Below are 17,484 nucleotides of genomic sequence, written 5' to 3'. Positions count from 1 at the left end.
GGAAAGGTTAGTCTGCAGGTACAGAGGGTTCTGGGTGTCCCGGTACATGAATCAGAGAAATGTGAGTCTGCATGTACAGAGGGATCTGGGTGCCCCGGTACATGAATCAGGGAAAGGTGAGTCTGCAGGTACAGAGGGATTTGGATGTCCCGGTACATGAATCAGGGAAAGGTTAGTCTGCGGTACAGAGGGATCTGGATGTCCCGGTACATGAATCAGGGAAAGGATAGTCTGCAGGTACAGAAGGATCTGGGTGTCCCGGTACATGAATCAGGGAAAGGTTAGTCTGCAGGTACAGAGGGATCTGGGAGTCCCGGTACATGAATTAGGGGAAGGTTAGTCTGCGGTACGGAGGGATCTGGGTGTCCCAGTACATGACTCAGGGAAAGGTTAGTCTGCGGTACAGAGGGGTCTGGGTGCCCCGGTACATGAATCAGGGAAAGGTTTGTCTGCAGGTACAGTGGGATCTGGGTGTCCCGGTACATGAATCAGGGAAAGGTTAACCTGCAGGTACAGAGGGATCTGGGTGTCCCGGTACATGAATCAGGGAAAGGTTAGTCTGCAGGTACAGAGGGATCTGGGTGCCCCAGTACATGAATCAGGAAAAGGTTAGTCTGAGGGACAGAGGGATCTGGGTGTCCCGGTACATGAATCAGGGAAAGGTTAGTCTGCAGGTACAGATGGATCTGGGTGTCCCGGCACGTGAATCAGGGAAAGGTCAGTCTGCAGGTACAGAGGGATCTGGGTGTCCAGGTACATGAATCAGGGAAAGGTTAGTCTGCAGGTACAGAGGGAACTGGGTGTCCCGGCACATGAATCAGGGAAAGGTTAGTCTGCGGTACAGAGGGATCTGAGTGTCCCGGTACATGAATCAGGGAAAGGTTAGTCTGAGGTACAGAGGGATCTGGGTGTCCCGGCACATGAATCAGGGAAAGGTTAGTCTGCAGGTACAGAGGGATCTGGGTGTCCCGGTACATGAATCAGGGAAAGGTTAGTCTTCAGGTACAGAGGGATCTGGGTGCCCCGGTACATGAATTAGGGGAAGGTTAGTCTGCCGGTACAGAGGGAACAGGGTGTCCCGGCACATGAATCAGGGAAAGGTTAGTCTGCGGTACAAAGGGATCTGGGTGTCCTGGTACATGAATCAGGAAAAGGTGAGTCTGCAGGTACAGAGGGATCTGGGAGTCCCGGTACATGAATCAGGGAAAGGTTAGTCTGCAGGTACAGAGGGATCTGGGTGTCCCGGTACATGAATCAGGGAAAGGTTAGTCTGCACTACAGAGGGATCTGGGTGTCCCGGTACATGAATCTGGGAAAGGTTAGTCTGCGGTACGGAGGGATCTGGGTGTCCCGGTACATGAATCAGGGAAAGTTCAGTCTGCAGGTACAGAGGGATCTGGGTGTCCTGGTACATGAATCAGGAAAAGGTGAGTCTGCAGGTACAGAGGGATCTGGGTGTCCCGGTACATGAATCTGGGAAAGGTTAGTCTGCAGGTACAGGGGGATCTGGGTGTCCCGGTACATGAATCAGGGAAAGGTTAGTCTGCGGTACAGAGGGATCTGGGTGTCCCGGTACATGAATCAGGGAAAGGTTAGTCTGTGGTACAGAGGGATCTGGGTGTCCCGGTACATGAATTAGGGAAAGGTTAGTCTGCGGTACAGAGGGATCTGGGTGTCCCAGTACATGAATCAGGGAAAGGTGAGTCTGCAGGTACAGCAAGTGATCAGGAAGGTAAAGAGAATATTGATGTTTGTTGCAGAGGGAATCGAATGCAAAAGTAGGGATGTTTTTCTACAGTTGTACAGGGTGTTGGAGAAACCTCATCTAGAATATTCCTTATTTAATATCGGCTATGAATGAGTTAGAAGCGGTTCAGAGAAGGTTCATGCGACTGATACCTGGGATGGGTGGATGTTATCTGATGGGGAACGGTTGGACAGGCTGGGCCTGTATCCATTGGAGTTTAGAAGATTGCGAGATGATCTTATTGAGACATATATGATCCTGTGGGGCCTGGACAGGGTGGATGCTGAAAAGCTTGTTCCCCTTTTGGGAGATGCCAGAACTGGGAGACACAGTTTGAAAATAAGGTGCCTTCTATTTAAAATGTGGATGAGAAGAAACCTTTTCTCACAGAGGGTCATCAATCATTGAAACCGTCTTCCCTGGTCTGGGAAGGCAGGGTCCATGTCTATCATTAAGGCAGCGGTGGATAGATTCTTGACTAACTAAGGAGTTAAAGGATATCCCAGGGAGGCGGAATGTGGAGTTAAGGCTAAACTTGTCCCTGTGTGAAGAATTCCAAATTCTACCTGAAATCCCCAAAGTCTCAGCAACAACTTTATAAAGTGCTACCTGACTGTGTCAATGTCAGACTGGTTATTGGCACTGTGAGACTGTCAAGTATCAGCAGGAAAAAGCTGACCTTACGCAGCAAGTCACTCAGGAAGTAAAATGTTTGGAAAAATCTCGAAATGAAAGAATCAGCAAATATTTCAGGAGAGGGGAAGAGAGAAGCCGGTCAAATAGACAATGAATGGTATTCGCATCGTGATGGTTACTCTAGAAGTTGAAGGGTTTTCCTGAAGCAAAACACTTGTGTAATCTGAAACATTGAAATGTCTTACAGCTCAAGCACCAAACGTCACCCCCCTTGTCCCATCCGCGGAGACTGTCTACAATCAAACTACTGCTGTCCTGGGATGTGTCATATCCGGATTCTATCCTGACAAAGTACAGGTTTCCTGGACCAAAGCCGGAGAAGTCCAAGTCAATGTGTTATTACCTTCCAAAGAGAGATCCGACAAGACGTTCGAAACAGTCTCTTACCTGACAGTTCCCGTGGCGGATTGGAAGAAAGGGAATGACTACACATGTGGAGTGACCCACACACCTTCCAACTCCGATAAGAGGATCAGCATGAGGTACCGAGAGGGTAAGTGGTGTCTGAGAGAGGAAAAGAATAAACTGTCAGTAATTTAGACTTGTCTTCACTTAATGCAGGAAGACTCACCCTCAAATCATGAATCACTGTCACAAATATCGATCCTGTTGGGAGAGGTGAAATGTTTAGTATTTTGTGCTTCGACATTAAATTTAAGGGGAGTAATTTTAACCAAATGGCAGGGAAACTGTGGGAATTGGCTGGCTCTCTGTTCACGCCCTTATCCAATGTCACTCTCTGTGAGTGGAAATGAAAATGGGGCAGGATGTGAAATGGTCCCCCTGATACACCCCATCTGAGACCAACACATCCAATACCATCCACAGTTCAAATCAGCTCCTTATGTTTCCTTTGCTCCCATCTCCTAAATGCCGTTTTAGGAAATAAATCTTTCCAATTTCCCATTTGAAGGAATTGCCTGGATTTGCTTCACTGTGTCCCGTGCCTGCTCCAGAAATTAACCAATTAATCGCTGATCAATGTATTCCCTGCATTGTCTTGAACTGAATCGCCACCCCCACCACGTCCCCTTCAAGCACAGGTCAGTTTCCCCTGACATTACTATTCTAGACAAGGTGAAGCAGCTTTTCATCATCCACGTGGTCCTGAAAGGACTGAGCAGGGTTTTGGGCACCTTCCCAGCACAGGGGAGGGGAAGTGAAAATGTCTAACACTTAATCTGCATCTCTTCCAATTCCAGGTGGAAACCAACCTTGCACTTGCCTTCCTTGCCTTCCTTGCCTTCCTTGCTCTTGTTCTGAGTGTATGCCGAAGCTTGTTTATCAGACTGACCTCAATCTGACCCTCATAAATGGTGAAAAGGTCCAATATAACTGTCTCCAACAGACGTGTACAATAAAGTGATTGACTGTGAATGGAATTGGCTGTTGAATGTTATTACGAACCATCCAGGATGGTTCCGATTCAGCCCATGGTTTATGTCAGAATGAAAGTGTCAACACTGCGAATATTACAGCCATGGTTTGGGTTCCTGCACCCAACCCACTCCTAAACTAAACGGTCATTTTGTCATGACCTGTTCCAGGTCAGATTGAATAGGGACCTGACCCCACCGCCTGATCATTGTCTCTCAAAGCTGACTCAAGCTGCCAAGAATTAGAAGCCTATTTGTCACCCAGAGAGAGAGAGAGAGAGAGAGACTGTGAGGTTAGGAGGTGGTGGGTTGGGTCTCGTTGATCCAGTAAAATGGTGCGATTGGCCCCTTCAATGATGCTGGTCCTGAAGCAAGTTGCTGATTCAGGACACAAGGATTTCACTGATGTCCTGTACAATCTGGTAGCTTTTGTATGAAGTTCTGGGGTGGAGAAATCGCAACAGTTCCCTTCACTCCTGCAATCCTGGATGCTGATATCAGTCAGTGATCGGAGCTCAATGTTCACAGGAATCCAAGTCGGGGATGTGTTTTTAAAAATGTTCTCAGAAGGTGAAAACAATATTAAATGCCGCATGTCCAATAATATCATCATTTTACAAGGGCAAGGGGACTTTTTTTTCTAACTCTGTCAGGTTTTATGACAGGAGACAAACTAGAAAAGGGATTTCTAAACGTCTCGACTTTCTCACTAATAGAATGAGCAATCCCAATCTGGGAGGGAATTGGTGAAGGTTTTGTTCAAAAGACAAGAGAGAGAAACAGAATATCTCAGCCGAATAACAGTCACGGTCCTGTCAGCCAGACACCGTGTGCTGAACATCAGCTCAAATTGCAGCTGGAAGAGCTGATAGTTGGCGGACACAAAAGATTTTGATCCAGACACAAATATAGGAATCCTGGGCGGGATTCTGCGGGAATCGGCGGGGCGGGCAACTCCAGCGCTGAGGAGTGGCGTGAACCACTCGGGCGTCGGGCCGCCCCAAAGGTGTGGAATCCTCCGCACCTTCAGTGGCTCGGCCGGCGCCGGGCAGGTTTGCACCTCCACTGGCCGGCGCATGTACGGGAGTGCCAGCGTCTGCTGGCGTCATCCCAGCGCATGCGCAGGGGGGTTCATCGCCGCGTCGGCCATGACGGAGGACCACAGCGGCTGACGCCAAAGAATAGAGCGCCCCCACGGCACAGGCCCGCCCGTGGATCGGTGGGTCCTGATCGCGGGCCAGGACGCCGTGGGGGCACCTCCTGGGGCCAGATTCCCCCACGCCCCCCGAGGACCCCGGCGGCCGTCCGCACAGCCAGGTCCCGCCGGTAAGTACCTGCTGTAATTTACGCCGGCGGGACTGGCCGAAAACAGGCGGCCACTCTGCCCATCGCGGGCAGGAGAATCGGTGGGGGGAGCCGCTGTGAGCGGCCGCCGACCGGCACGGCGCGATTCCCACCCCCGCCAAATCCCCGGCACTGGAGAATTCGGAAGCCGGCGGGGGCGGGATTCACACCGACCCCCAGTGGGTCGGAGAATCCCGTCCCCTGTTTCTCTCCAAGTATTAATATTACATCGGGAGAGAACAATCAGTGTGGATCACAGCAGTTATGATTCAGGAAATGAATGTGTGTGTTTTAATCAAGTACAGAACGTCCCTGGGAGATGAGTACAAATCAGAAAATGTGGACAATTCAATCACACTTTGGGAGGGATTCTCTGACCCCCCCGGCCGGGTCGGAGAATCGCCGGGGGTCGGTCTGAATCCCGCCCCCGCCGTCCTCCAAATTCTCCGGCCCGGCGTGAATCCCGCTGCCCGCCTCGGAGAATGGCGGGGACCGGCGCGACTCAATGGGCCCTGGGGCTGCCCGAATTCTCCGGCCTGCAATTCGCCGAAGTCCCGCCCGTTTTTTGCCAGTCCCACCGGCCTAAATTGGAGTAGGTCCTTACCGGCGGGACGCGGGCGGCCTCCGGGGTTCTTGGAGGGGCGTGGGGGGAATTTGGCCCCGGGAGGTGCCCCCACGGTGGCCTAGCCTGCAATCGGGGCCCACCGACCAGCAGGCGGGCCTGTGCAGCGGGGGCACAATATTGTTCTGCACTGGCGGCTGTAGCAGTTCGCCATTGCCGGTGCGGAAACGAAGCCCGCTGCACATGCGCAGGGATGACGCCAGCACACGCCGGCGCTCCCACGCATGCGCCAACTTGCGCCAGCCAGCGGAGGCCCTTCGGCGCCGGTTGGTGCGACGTCAAGCCCCTTTCCCGCCGGCCGGCGGGGCGCAAACCACTCGGGGTGGGCCTAGCCCCTGAAGGTGCAGAGGATTCAGCACCTTTGGGGCGGCCCGACGCCGGAGTGGTTTACGCCACACCGTCCCGCCGGAGTTGCCCGCCCCGCCGATTACAGCAGAATCCTGCCCGTTATCTTCCTAGGCCGGTAACTCTGGAATGAAACTAGAGGAACTACATGTTGGGCAGAAATAATCCCCAATCTGCAGGAAGAGGGGACTTGTGTTACTTCCTCTGACTCATGGGAGCTGCTCTCCCAATGCAAACTAACCATCTTCTTCAACAGGGAATCAATGACAACTTGCATTGAGGTAGCGCCTTTAATGTAGCAAAACATTCCAAAGTGCCTCACAGGAGGAAAACCAAAGAGAAACTGACGCTGAGCCTAAAGAAGGAGAGATTGTGACCAAAACCTTGGGCGAAGAGCAAGGTTTTAAGGAGAGTCTCTAATGAGGGGAGAGAGGTGGCAGGTCACTGAGGTTTAGGCAGTGAGTTCCAGAGATTAGAGCCGAGGTGGCTGAAGGCATGGCCACCAATGCTGGGGGAGAGGGAGTGAAGGGTGGGCCAGAGACCAGAGTCATGCAGAGTTTCTGGGCGGTTGTAGGACTGGAGAAGATGACACAGACAGGGAGAGGCCCGGCCAATGGAACATTCGGATCAGGATTTTAACACTGAGGAGATCCGGTGCTGTCTCCAATCAGAAAAAGAACAGCAAAGAACAATTTGCATTTAACTATCGTCTTTCATGACCACAGGACATCCCAGAGTGCTTCACAGCCAAAATTCCCCAAACTCCCGTGGACTGGAAGTTAGAAAACATAAATAACACTGCGATTTAAGAAAGGAGGGTGAGAGGAAATAGAAAACTACAGACCCTGAGCCTGATGTATGTTGTCAGAAAATGTTGGAATCTATTGTTGCTGGAATCTATTATTAAGGAGGAATCACACACGTAGAAAATCCTCGTCTGATCAGACAAAGACAACATGGTTTCACAAAATGGAAATTGTATCTGACAATTTGATTTTTTGAAGACTTAGCTCCAGGGGTAGACACAGGGGATCTGGTAGAAGTTGTATATTTGGAGTTTCAAAACGTTCAAGAATGTGCCAAATAAAAGATTAATACACCAGGTATGAGCTTATGCTGGGGATAATATCAAAATGGATGGAGGATTTGTCAACAGAGAAACAGAGTCGGGAGAAACATGGGGCGCAATTCTCCGCACTCACGAATTTTTACGTACGTAAATTTTTACGGCCACGCTAGTCTGACGCCCTCCCGCTATTCTCCCCACGCCCGACTCCTGACACGAATCGCTGCCGCCGTTTTTTTACAGCGAGCAGCGATTCTCAGCTGGCCGATGGGCCAAAGTCCAAGCCCTTTACGGCCGTTTTTAGGAACGTCAAACACACCTGGTCTGATCGTTCGTAAAAACGGCCGTAAAGTTCGGATCTTGGCAACTATGGCACCGATTGGCACGGCAGTACCACGGCCGTGCCAAGGGTGCCATGGGCCCGCGATCGGTGCCCACCGATCGCGGGCAGCGGGTCCGATTCCCGCGCACTCTTTGTCCTTACGCCGCCCCGCTGTATCCATTCGCGTGGCGGCTGAGGGGCATCCCGGCCCGCGCATGCGCGGGTTTCGCGCAAATGCGCGATGACGTCATCCGCGCATGCGCTGGTTGGAGTCTTCCAATCTGCGCATGCGCGGCTGACGTCATGTGACGCGTCAGCCGGCGCAAGCTCTGGCAAGCGGGCTTAACGAAATTCGTTAAGCCCGCGATGCCGGAGTTCACGGCCGCGGCATGCTAGCCCCGACCGGGGACCAGAATCGGTTCCCGGTCGGGGGGGCGGAGGCTGGCGTCAAACCCGCCCGTTTTTGACGCCAGCCTTACGATTTCTCCCGGTTTGGGAGAATCGCGCCCATGACATTTTAAAGTAATCAGGCTGTAACTAGTGGAGTGCCACAATAATCAGTACGACAGACTCTGCTATGTGTTGACAAGACAAGTTTGACTGTAAGCTGAGAAGAGGACACCAAGAGGCTGCAAAGAGATACAATCAGGTTAACTGAGTGGGAAACAAGCTGGCTGATGGAATATAAAAAGTGTAAGTGTGAGGTTAAATGCTCTGGCAGCAAAATCAGAATATCTGTTAAAAGGCATTAATCTTTTGAAAACTTCTGCTGAGAGGGACTTGAATGCGCCATACAAGACACACAGGAAGTAAATATTCTGGTACAGCAAGTAATGAGGCAGCTAAATACATGTTAACCTTTGTTCCAAGCTGACTGGAAGTCTTGATTCAATCGCACAGGGATTTGTTGGGACCAGACCTGTTAATCTGTGTCCATTTTTGGTCTTCATATCAAAGGAAGGATGTACTTGCCTTGGAGGCAATGCAGAGAAGATTCACTCGATTGGTTGCTGCGATGGGAGGGTTGTCCAATGATGAGGGTCTGAGTTAATTGAGACATTCTGGATTTTAGAGAAATAAAAGGTGATCTCTTTGAAACAGAGAAGATTCTGAAGGGGTTTGACAGGATCGACACTGAGAGGGAGTCTCCCCTGGCTGGAGAATCCAGAACATGATGGCCGCAGCCTCAGGATAAGGGATCAATCATGAAGGACTGAGATGAGGAGACGTTTCTTCCAGGTTGTGCATCTTTGGCATTGCCTCCTTCAGAGAGCTGTGGGTGCTCCAGCACTGAGTATATTCAAGACTGACGTCAATATGTTTTGATTCTTCATCAAATCAAAGGATATGGGGAGTGGGCTGGAACAGGGAGTTGAGGAAGAAGATGAGCCATGATAGTAATGAATGATGGAGAAGGTTCGAGGGGCTGAATGGTCCATTCCTGCTATTTCTTATGGTTTTCTCTTCACTGGAGGATAAAGATTGACACTGAGTCAAGAAGGAGACAGTAGGACAGGTGATCAAAAGTTTGGCTGAAGAGATATGTTTTCAGGAAAGCCTTAAACAAAGTGACCGAGGTTTAGGGAGGGAGTTCCCGAGATTAGGGCGGAGGTGGCTGAAGGCACAGCCTCCAATCCTGGGTATGGAGATGCCGGCATTGGACTGGGGTGAGCACAGTAACAAGTCTTACAACACCAGGTTAAAGTCCAACAGGTTTGTTTCAAACACGAGCTTTCGGAGCGCAGCTCCTTCTTCAGGTGAATGGCAAGGTATGTTCCAGAAACATTTATATAGACAAAGTCAGAGATGCCAGACAAGGCTTGGAATGCGAGCATTTGCAGGTAATCAAAACATTACAGATCCAGGGAGAGGGATAATCACAGGTTAAAGAGGTGTGAATTGTCTCAAGCCAGAACAGTTGGTAGGATTTTGCAAGTCCAGGCCAGATGGTGGGGGGTGGATGTAATGCGACATGAATTCATGATCCCTGTTGAGGCCGCACTCATGCGTGCGGAACTTAGCTATAAGTTTCTGCTCGGCAATTCTGCGTTGTCGCGTGTCCTGAAGACCCCCTTGGAGAACGCTTACCCGGAGATCAGAGGCTGAATGCCCTTGACTGCTGAAGTGTTCCCCGACTGGAAGGGAACATTCCTGCCTGGTGATTGTCGCACGATGCCCGTTCATTCGTTGTCGCAGTGTCTGCATGGTCTCGCCCATGTACCACGCTTCGGGACATCCTTTCCTGCAGCGTAAGAGGTAGACTACATTGGTCGAGTCGCACGAGTATGTGCCGCGTACCTGGTGGGTGGTGTTACCACGTGTAATGGTGGTATCCAAGTCGATGATCTGGCATGTCTTGCAGAGATTGCCCTGGCAGGGTTGTGTGGTGTTGTGGTGGCTGTTCTGAAGGCTGGGTAATTTGCTGATGCTCACATTGTGTTTCTCCATCAAAAACTAAAAACTAAGAAATGCAAGATGACCTTGAAATAACCCTGTTAATGTGCGAGAAGCTGCAGTATAACCTGATCCAATATCAGCCCAAGTTTTACAGTTTAAAAATGATTGTGGTTTAAAGTCACTTTTGTCCTATCCTTCCATTGCTGATCAACAATAGAAAAGTCTTGTCTGAAATTCTGACGCCTTCTGACACTAAACAATGTCAATTCCTCTGAAGTTTTCCCTTTCTCATTCCAAGGAATGTCTGTCTTTCTCCGAGATCCTTCTGTTGAAGAGGTTTGGATGAACAGGACTGCTACCCTGGAGTGCTCAGTGGTTTGTTCTGATCCAAGCTCAGTCCAGATCTCCTGGGAAGTGAGCAGCAAGAAAATAAGTGAAGGAGTTTCGACTCAATCCCCGACAGAGGAAGGGAGCCTGCACATTATCGTCAGCCAACTTCGAACCAGTGCAGAGGAGTGGGAGAGCGGGGTGGAGTTTGTGTGCTCTGCCCAGCGTGCTTCCTCATCTGTACCAGTGTCCAAACGGATAAGCAGAGCAAAAGGTGGGCAGGAGGTGGGACATTAATGACCTGAATCTGTTAAACATGAGGGAAAAAGGACTAACACTTCCTTTGTTTACCCATCTGTTCCAGTTGTGCCAAAAGGTCCCAGGGTCAGACTGCTGCCTCCAACAAGTGAGGAGATGAAGATGAAGAACACAGCCACACTCGAATGTGTGATCACTGGATTCTACCCGGACCTCATAAATGTCACTTGGGAGAAAGATGGCGATCTGATCTCCTCCAAGACCCGTGCTGGACTCACTGATCTGGAGCAGGCTGGGACATTCAGTGTCAGGCACTACCTGACTGTGAGTACAGAGGAGTGGAAGAAAGGCTCGACCTTCATCTGTGCTGTGTCTCATCCAGCCTCCAACTTCAGCACCAATGGGACAGTGAGGAACGTCCAAGGTATGAACCTGGGCCTAGCTCCAATATTGACATTGCTGATCCCGAAGGCTATAAACTCTACGAGGGTCAGAAAGTACAACACCAACAGTGTGCATGTGTTTATGCAGTGGGTGTTTGAGTGGATCAGTAATCCAGAGGCTTGGACAAAGAAAGATACAATTGCATTAATGTCCCCCTTTCACATCCTCAGAATGTCCCAAAATGTTTTGCAACCAACAGTCAGTGTTTCAATGTAACGACAGTGTTGACTAATTTGTGTGCAGAAATGTCTCACACACAGCAATATGATGATCATATTGGGGCTGGTTTAGCACAGTGGGCTAAACAACTGGCTTGTAATGCAGAACAGGCAGCAGTGCCGGTTCAATTCCTGTACCAGCCTCCCCAAACAGGCGCCGGAATGTGGCGACTAGGGGCTTTTCACAGTAACTTCATTGAAGCCGACTTGTGACAATAAGTGATCTTATATTATTATTATCAGATAATCTGTTAAACATTGTCCTCTCTACCCTTTCCCTTTTTCAAATTCCTGACAATGGTATCGGTTTGTTCAACCCGAGAAAGGGCTTTGGTCTCACGTCTCTTCCTGAAAGACGGCACTCAACACAGTGCAGAGCTCCCTCAGTACTGGTTTGCAATTCCTGATTATGTACTCACGTATCTGTAGTGGGGCTTGAACATACAACCTTCATATGCGGAGGACACGTATGGTCAATAATCCAGAGAACTGAGTTCAAATCGATGACAGCTTGGGAATTTGAATTCAGTTTTAGAAAGGAAACATTGAGGAATTAAACGTTCAAATCTGTGAATCAGAAGCTGTTAGATTGTGGTAAAAACCCAAATAGTTTGTCAATGTTCCTTTCGGGAAGGCTACCTGCTGTCCTTACCCTGTCTGTCCCAGATGTGGCTCCAGGCACAAACCCATGTGGTTGACTCATAACTCTCCTCTGAAAGAGCTGAGCAAGCCACTATTGCACATGTGGTGATGTGCATGAAATGCCAACCTTGCCAGCGATGTCCACATCCCATTGGGGAATGGTTGAATAATAATTGTAATTTTTCTGCCAGATGAATGTGTGGACACTGGGATCTCAGTCACTTTAAGGAAGCCTCCTTTCGAAGAGATCTGGAGGAACAGGATGGCGACTATTCTCTGTGAGATACTTCACGGTGATTTAGAAGGAGTCAGGGTAACCTGGTTGGTGGATGGAATTAAGAGAGAAGATGGAGTGAAGACTCAGGGTCCAAAGAGGGATGGAGACAAAGACATGATCTTCAGCAGACTGACAGTCCCTGCCGCAGAGTGGGAGAGTGGGGTAGAGTATTTGTGTTTGGTGGAGGACAAGAGTTTGCCAACGCCGGAGAAGAGATCAATCAGGAAAGCCCAAGGTACGTGTGGGTGGAACTGCAGCTCTGATCTTCGCAAATGAAGTGATTTGCTACCATCTAGTGGTAAATATCTAGCACGGGGTGGCAGATTGTGTTAAAGGATCCATTGGGCAAAACCTGCTAGAAACAGATCAAATAAAACCTCGAATCACCACAAAGACCTCACTCCAACTCACACGGGTGCCTGTGGGATGGGTGAACAGGGATGGGACATATACAGAGAAGAATGAGCAGCTTTCACAAATTGACAAAGAGGCTGAGTCAGGTCAGCCATTGAAGAGATGAGGGAAACTGTTGGTCTGAGGTATAGGCTAAGATGACAAAATCCATTCCAAGGAAAGGGAGATGGAGCAGACACCACATGACCAGATGAATCCCTGAAGCCTCCCTCTTGACAACAGTAAGAAGGGTCTGGAAGTGGATCTCTGGTTCTTGTATAGAAGGCAGCCATTTGGTCCATCGAGCCTGTGCTAGCTCTTTGCAAGAGCTATTCGATTGATCTCACACCCAATCTGCCCTTTTCCAATAGGCTTACAATATCCTTCTGACAGAGAATAGGTCCAATTCCCTTGTGAAAGTTACTATTTAAAATCTGAGTCCACCATCCTCTTTCAGACTGTGCATTCCAGATCATCATAACTCACTCAGCAATAAAAATCCCACCTTCCCTCAGGTTCATTAACCAATTCTCTAAAATATCTGTGCTCTGCTAACTCAATCTCCTGCCACTGGAAACAGTCTCTCCTGATTTATTCCATTAAAATCCCTCATGAATTTAAGCACTTTGATGAATTTGATCATTTGAAGATCAGCCCAGCCCCAATCACCATTCAGACACTCTTTCTGCAGATTGCCAGTTGTTCATTGTCTGCCGATGTTTAAACTGAACAGGTTATCCTCAGTGGCAGTGATAAAATCAGTCAGATCAATGATCCTGCCTCTCGGACCCCGGCCCCAACAATGACCAGAAAGAGAATTGTCTTTAGTTTCTGATATGGGAGCAGTCTCTGGGGATGTAGAAGTTGTCCAGGTTTGTTTAAGTGAACATGTCGGGTAAATACAGGACGAGAGAAAGATTCAGTCTAACCTATGTTGTCTCTGTTTCCAGTTGAGGTTAAGACTCACCCTCAAGTCTACCTCCTTCCCCCTTCACCGGATGAGATGGAGACGGATCAGACTGCCACCCTGGTTTGCCTGGTCACCGGATTCTCCCCCGCAGAGATCTACCTGGCCTGGATGGCCAACGACACCCTTCTGAAGTCGGGATTCGTGAACCAGCCGGTGACTGAGGATGGCAGCAGCGGCTGGAACTCGGGCAGTCAGTTGACAGTCTCTGCAGACGAGTGGAACAGAGGCACCACTTACTCCTGTGTGGTGGGACACGAGTCAGCCACAACAAATCTGTTCAGGAGCATTAATAAATCTCACAGCAAACCCACCCTGGTCAATGTGTCACTTGTCCTAACTGACAGCTTTAAATCCTGTTCATAACATCTGGCCATTCAATCACCCATTTATATAATAAATGTAAATGGATGGTTAACGCAACCAGAGGATTGTTGTGATCTCTGTAAAATCTCTCTTCTGGTGGCAGATCATTCAAAACATGAACAAAATATGACCTTGCTCCACAATTGTGAAAAAACTATATTCAGTGATCAAATCAGACAACGAACATCCCTTTACTCCAAATGTCTGAAGGTTCCTTTTGAAATATTTTTGTGTTGCATTTGATCAAGTGTGAAACCTGTGTGAAACCCCACGAAGGGTTAATTGTATGTGGCAAAATGTCAATGTCCTGATCCAATTTCAATAAACCTGATGTGAAATGATTTCAGTTTTGAGTGTTGATTGTTGGTGTGTTTTGGGAGACAGTAAATGAGTAACTTGGACATGAGGTGTGGTGAGTGTAACATGCTGGTGACCAACAGAGTCTTTGGTCCTGCACTTTCCAAATCTCCCCCCATTGGGGTTTCCTCGCCTCATGTCTGGGATTATTGTAGGCTAATTAATAAGAGACTGATTGCTATGATTGATCCACAATTCCATCATCATTGTGTCATACTAATATCAGGATGGTTTGGTCTTTCTCAGTTGACCAATTTCAATTTGCACACACTAAGTTCCCACAGTAAGAACTGTGAGAATGACCAGATCACCTGGTTTCCGGTGTTTTGGCTGAAAGATAAATGTTGGCTGGTTCAGAACACTGCAGAGAACTCCCTGCTCTTCTTCCACTAGTGCTGTGGGATCATTTACAAATTAACATCAGCCTGAGGGCCATCGTTTAACGTCTCGTTCGAAGGCGGCACCTCCTACACTGCAGCACTTTCTCAGTCCTGCATCGCAGTGTCGACCTGAATCACGCACTTAAGTTTCTGGAGTGAAACTTGAACCCACAATCTTCTGATCCAGAGGGGAGAACGCGATCCACGAAACCACGCCACAGACTTCCATGAATTGCAGGTTTTCAGATTCCATTGGGTCTCTCACTCTCTCACACCACCAGTCACAAGAATTTGTGTCATTGAGCAGATGACGTCATTGTTGTACCCAGTAACAACACAAGTTCATTTAACAATGCCACAGAAAATATTAGGTTGACTGAGATATTATATCGAAGTAGAGAATCAAAAAGAAAGAAATATTTGAAGTTATAAAGAATCTCATTCTGGCGATGGGGATAATCTCCGAGTGCTTTACAATCAATGAATTTGTTTGCCAGTCAAGGGTGTTACTGGAGACAAGGTGTCAAAGAGAGTGTGACAAAGAAAGAGAGAAAGTGGTAGAGGTAAAACAGAAAGAGAACAGAATCTCTGAGTGATAAAGGGAAGGCAGTGCGAGAGGGAGAAAGACAAAGAGGGAGCCAGAACCAGAGAGAGAGGGAGAGCTGAAAATGAAAATGAAAATCGCTTATTGTCACGAGTGGGCTTCAATGAAGTTACTGTGAAAAGCCCCTAGTCACCACATTCCGGCGCCTGTCCGGGGAGGCTGGTACGGGAATCGAACCGTGCTGCTGGCCTGCCTTGGTCTGCTTTAAAAGCCAGCGATTTAGCCCAGTGAGCTAAACCAGCTGGAGAAGGAGAGAAAGACTTTCTAATGATTCACTGCTCCCACTGATCCTCCAGTGTGATCTCCTCCTTCACTGTATTATCTTCAAACGATGAAGATGTTCTGGACCTGGATTTAAATTCAACTTTCTCTTTGTTTCAGAAAAACCTCAGGATGTGGGAGGAGAGGAAGGAAAGGAAGAGATGGGAGATTTGGAAGGAGACGACAACGCGGTGACAGTCGCTGCCTTTGCCATTCTGTTTATTCTGAGTTTCCTCTACAGCACCTTTGTTACTGTTGTCAAGGTAACCAGACTTTAACTATCGAATGAACAACAACATACACAGACTATAAAGCCAGGGTTTATCTCCAACACATTGCCGCATCTTATTATCCGGCTCTAAGGGGGGGGGGGATTCTCTGTCTCCTGCCCCTGGTGTCGGGGTCCCCGATGTGTCAGAGAATCGCCCGGCGCCGATACAAACGCGATGCTCCAACACCGCACTGGTGGCGGGATGGAGGTTCACGATGGCGTGCCAGCGGGAGGATGTAAATGACCTTAGCAGGCCCAGCACTCTATTCTCTGGCCCTCCATGATTCTCCGGAGCCCAGTACCGGGAATCACGTTGGCAGGGATTACACATGGTCGGGTGGGATTCTCCAATAATGGGGCTATGTACCCACACCCGCGAGAAAACGGGCGCGAATCACTCCGGATGTTTTTCTTGAAAGTGATTCTCAGTTTTTAAGTGGGCTGGCAGGGCCTTGGAGTGCTTGACGCAGCTCCGTCTACCGATAAAGGGCCCTGCACGTCCGGCCGGGGGTCCGCACAGGCGCGCAGCAGCCGCCTGTGGCGCTGGTCCCACGCAACATGGCGGACCACGCAGAGGGCTGGCACCGAAGAAGTAGGCCCCCCCAATCCGGCCCCAGATTCCTGTCCTTTAGTGTCCATGTTTGAGAATAAGGTCAGATTCCTCTCCTTGTGTGTCCATTTTCCAGAATAATAATAACAGCTTATTGTCACAAGTCGGTTTCAAAGAAATTATTGTGAAAAGCCCCTAGTCGCCACATTCCGGCGTCTGTTCAGGGAGGCTGGTACAGGATTCGAACCGTGCTGCTGGCCTTGTTCTGCGATACAAGCCAGCCGTTTAGCCCACTGTGGTAAGATTCCCTGTGCTTAAGTTTCCATCTCCCAGAATAAGGTCAGGTTCGATGTTGTTTAGTGTCCAGGCCCCAGAATATGGCCAGATTCCCTGTCCTTTATTGTCCTTGTCCGAGAATAACGTCAGATTTCCTGTCCTTTATTGTCCTTGTCCGAGAATAAGGTCAGATTTCCTGTCCTTTAGTGTCCATCTCCCAGAACAACGTTAGATGAATGAAAATGAAAATGAAAATCACTTACTGTCACAAGTCGGCTTCAAATGAAGTTACTGTGAAAAGCCCCTAGTCGCCACATTCCGGCGCCTGTTCGGGGAGGCTGGTACAGGAATTAAACCATGCTGCTGGTCTGCTTTCAAAGCCAGCGATCTCGCCCTGTGCGCAACAGCCTCAGATTCCGTGTCCTTTCGTGTCCATGTCAAGAATAATGTCAGATTCCCTGTACTTTACTGTCCGTCTCCCAGAATAAGGTCAGATTCCCTGTCCTTTAGTGTCCACGTCCCAGAATATGGTCAGATTCCCTGTCCTTTAGTGTCCACTTCCCAGAATAACGTCAGATTCCCTGTCCTTTCATCTACATCCCGCAGAATAAGGTCCGATTCCGTGTCCTTCAGTGTCCATGTCCCAGAATAAGGTCAGATTCCCTGTTCTTCAGTGTCCATGTCCCAGAATAATGTCAGATTCCCTGTCCGTTACAGTACATCCCCAGAATAATGCCAGTCTCCCTGTCATTTCGCGTTTGTCCTCCAGGATAATGTCAGATTTCCTGTCCTGTGTAAATCCCCCAGAATAAGCTCAGATTCCCTGTCGTTTAGCCTTCATCCTGCAGAATAAAGCAGATTCCCTGCCCTTTAGTGTCCATTTCCCAGAATAATGTCAGATTCCCTGTCCTTTAGTGAAAACCTCCCAGAATAAGGTCAGATTCCCTGCCCCTAAGTGAAAACGTCCCAGAATAATGT

At 49.0% G+C, this 17,484-nt stretch overlaps 1 protein-coding gene and 1 gene segment (V, D, J or C); one reads left to right on the top strand and one right to left on the bottom strand.

The window, feature by feature from the left end:
* LOC119951168 overlaps positions 1–14,148 on the top strand; it is a 28,021-nt gene extending 13,873 nt beyond the window's left edge. The window contains 5 exon segments of the C gene segment in view: positions 2,631–2,936; positions 10,214–10,516; positions 10,607–10,924; positions 11,996–12,316; positions 13,425–14,148. Of these exon segments, the coding sequence occupies positions 2,631–2,936; positions 10,214–10,516; positions 10,607–10,924; positions 11,996–12,316; positions 13,425–13,807 (1,631 nt within the window).
* Positions 1–17,484, bottom strand: part of LOC119951152 (probable G-protein coupled receptor 139) — a 115,071-nt gene that overhangs the window by 71,140 nt on the left and 26,447 nt on the right. For 5 of the 6 annotated variants that reach the window (XM_038774171.1, XM_038774167.1, XM_038774168.1 and 2 more), the window contains exon 1: positions 2,831–2,936. Coding sequence is in view for 1 of the 6 variants with exons in the window: in XM_038774170.1 (XP_038630098.1) it covers positions 2,831–2,876 (46 nt within the window). In the remaining 5 variants the exon portion in view is untranslated. Of the gene's footprint in view, positions 1–2,830; positions 2,948–17,484 lie in introns of those variants that run through there. The other variant, XR_005457518.1, reaches the window with a different exon arrangement.

This window comes from Scyliorhinus canicula, chromosome 17 (assembly GCF_902713615.1).
Source record: "Scyliorhinus canicula chromosome 17, sScyCan1.1, whole genome shotgun sequence".
Classification (NCBI taxonomy): domain Eukaryota; kingdom Metazoa; phylum Chordata; class Chondrichthyes; order Carcharhiniformes; family Scyliorhinidae; genus Scyliorhinus; species Scyliorhinus canicula.
This window is presented reverse-complemented; position numbering and strand designations above follow the sequence as displayed.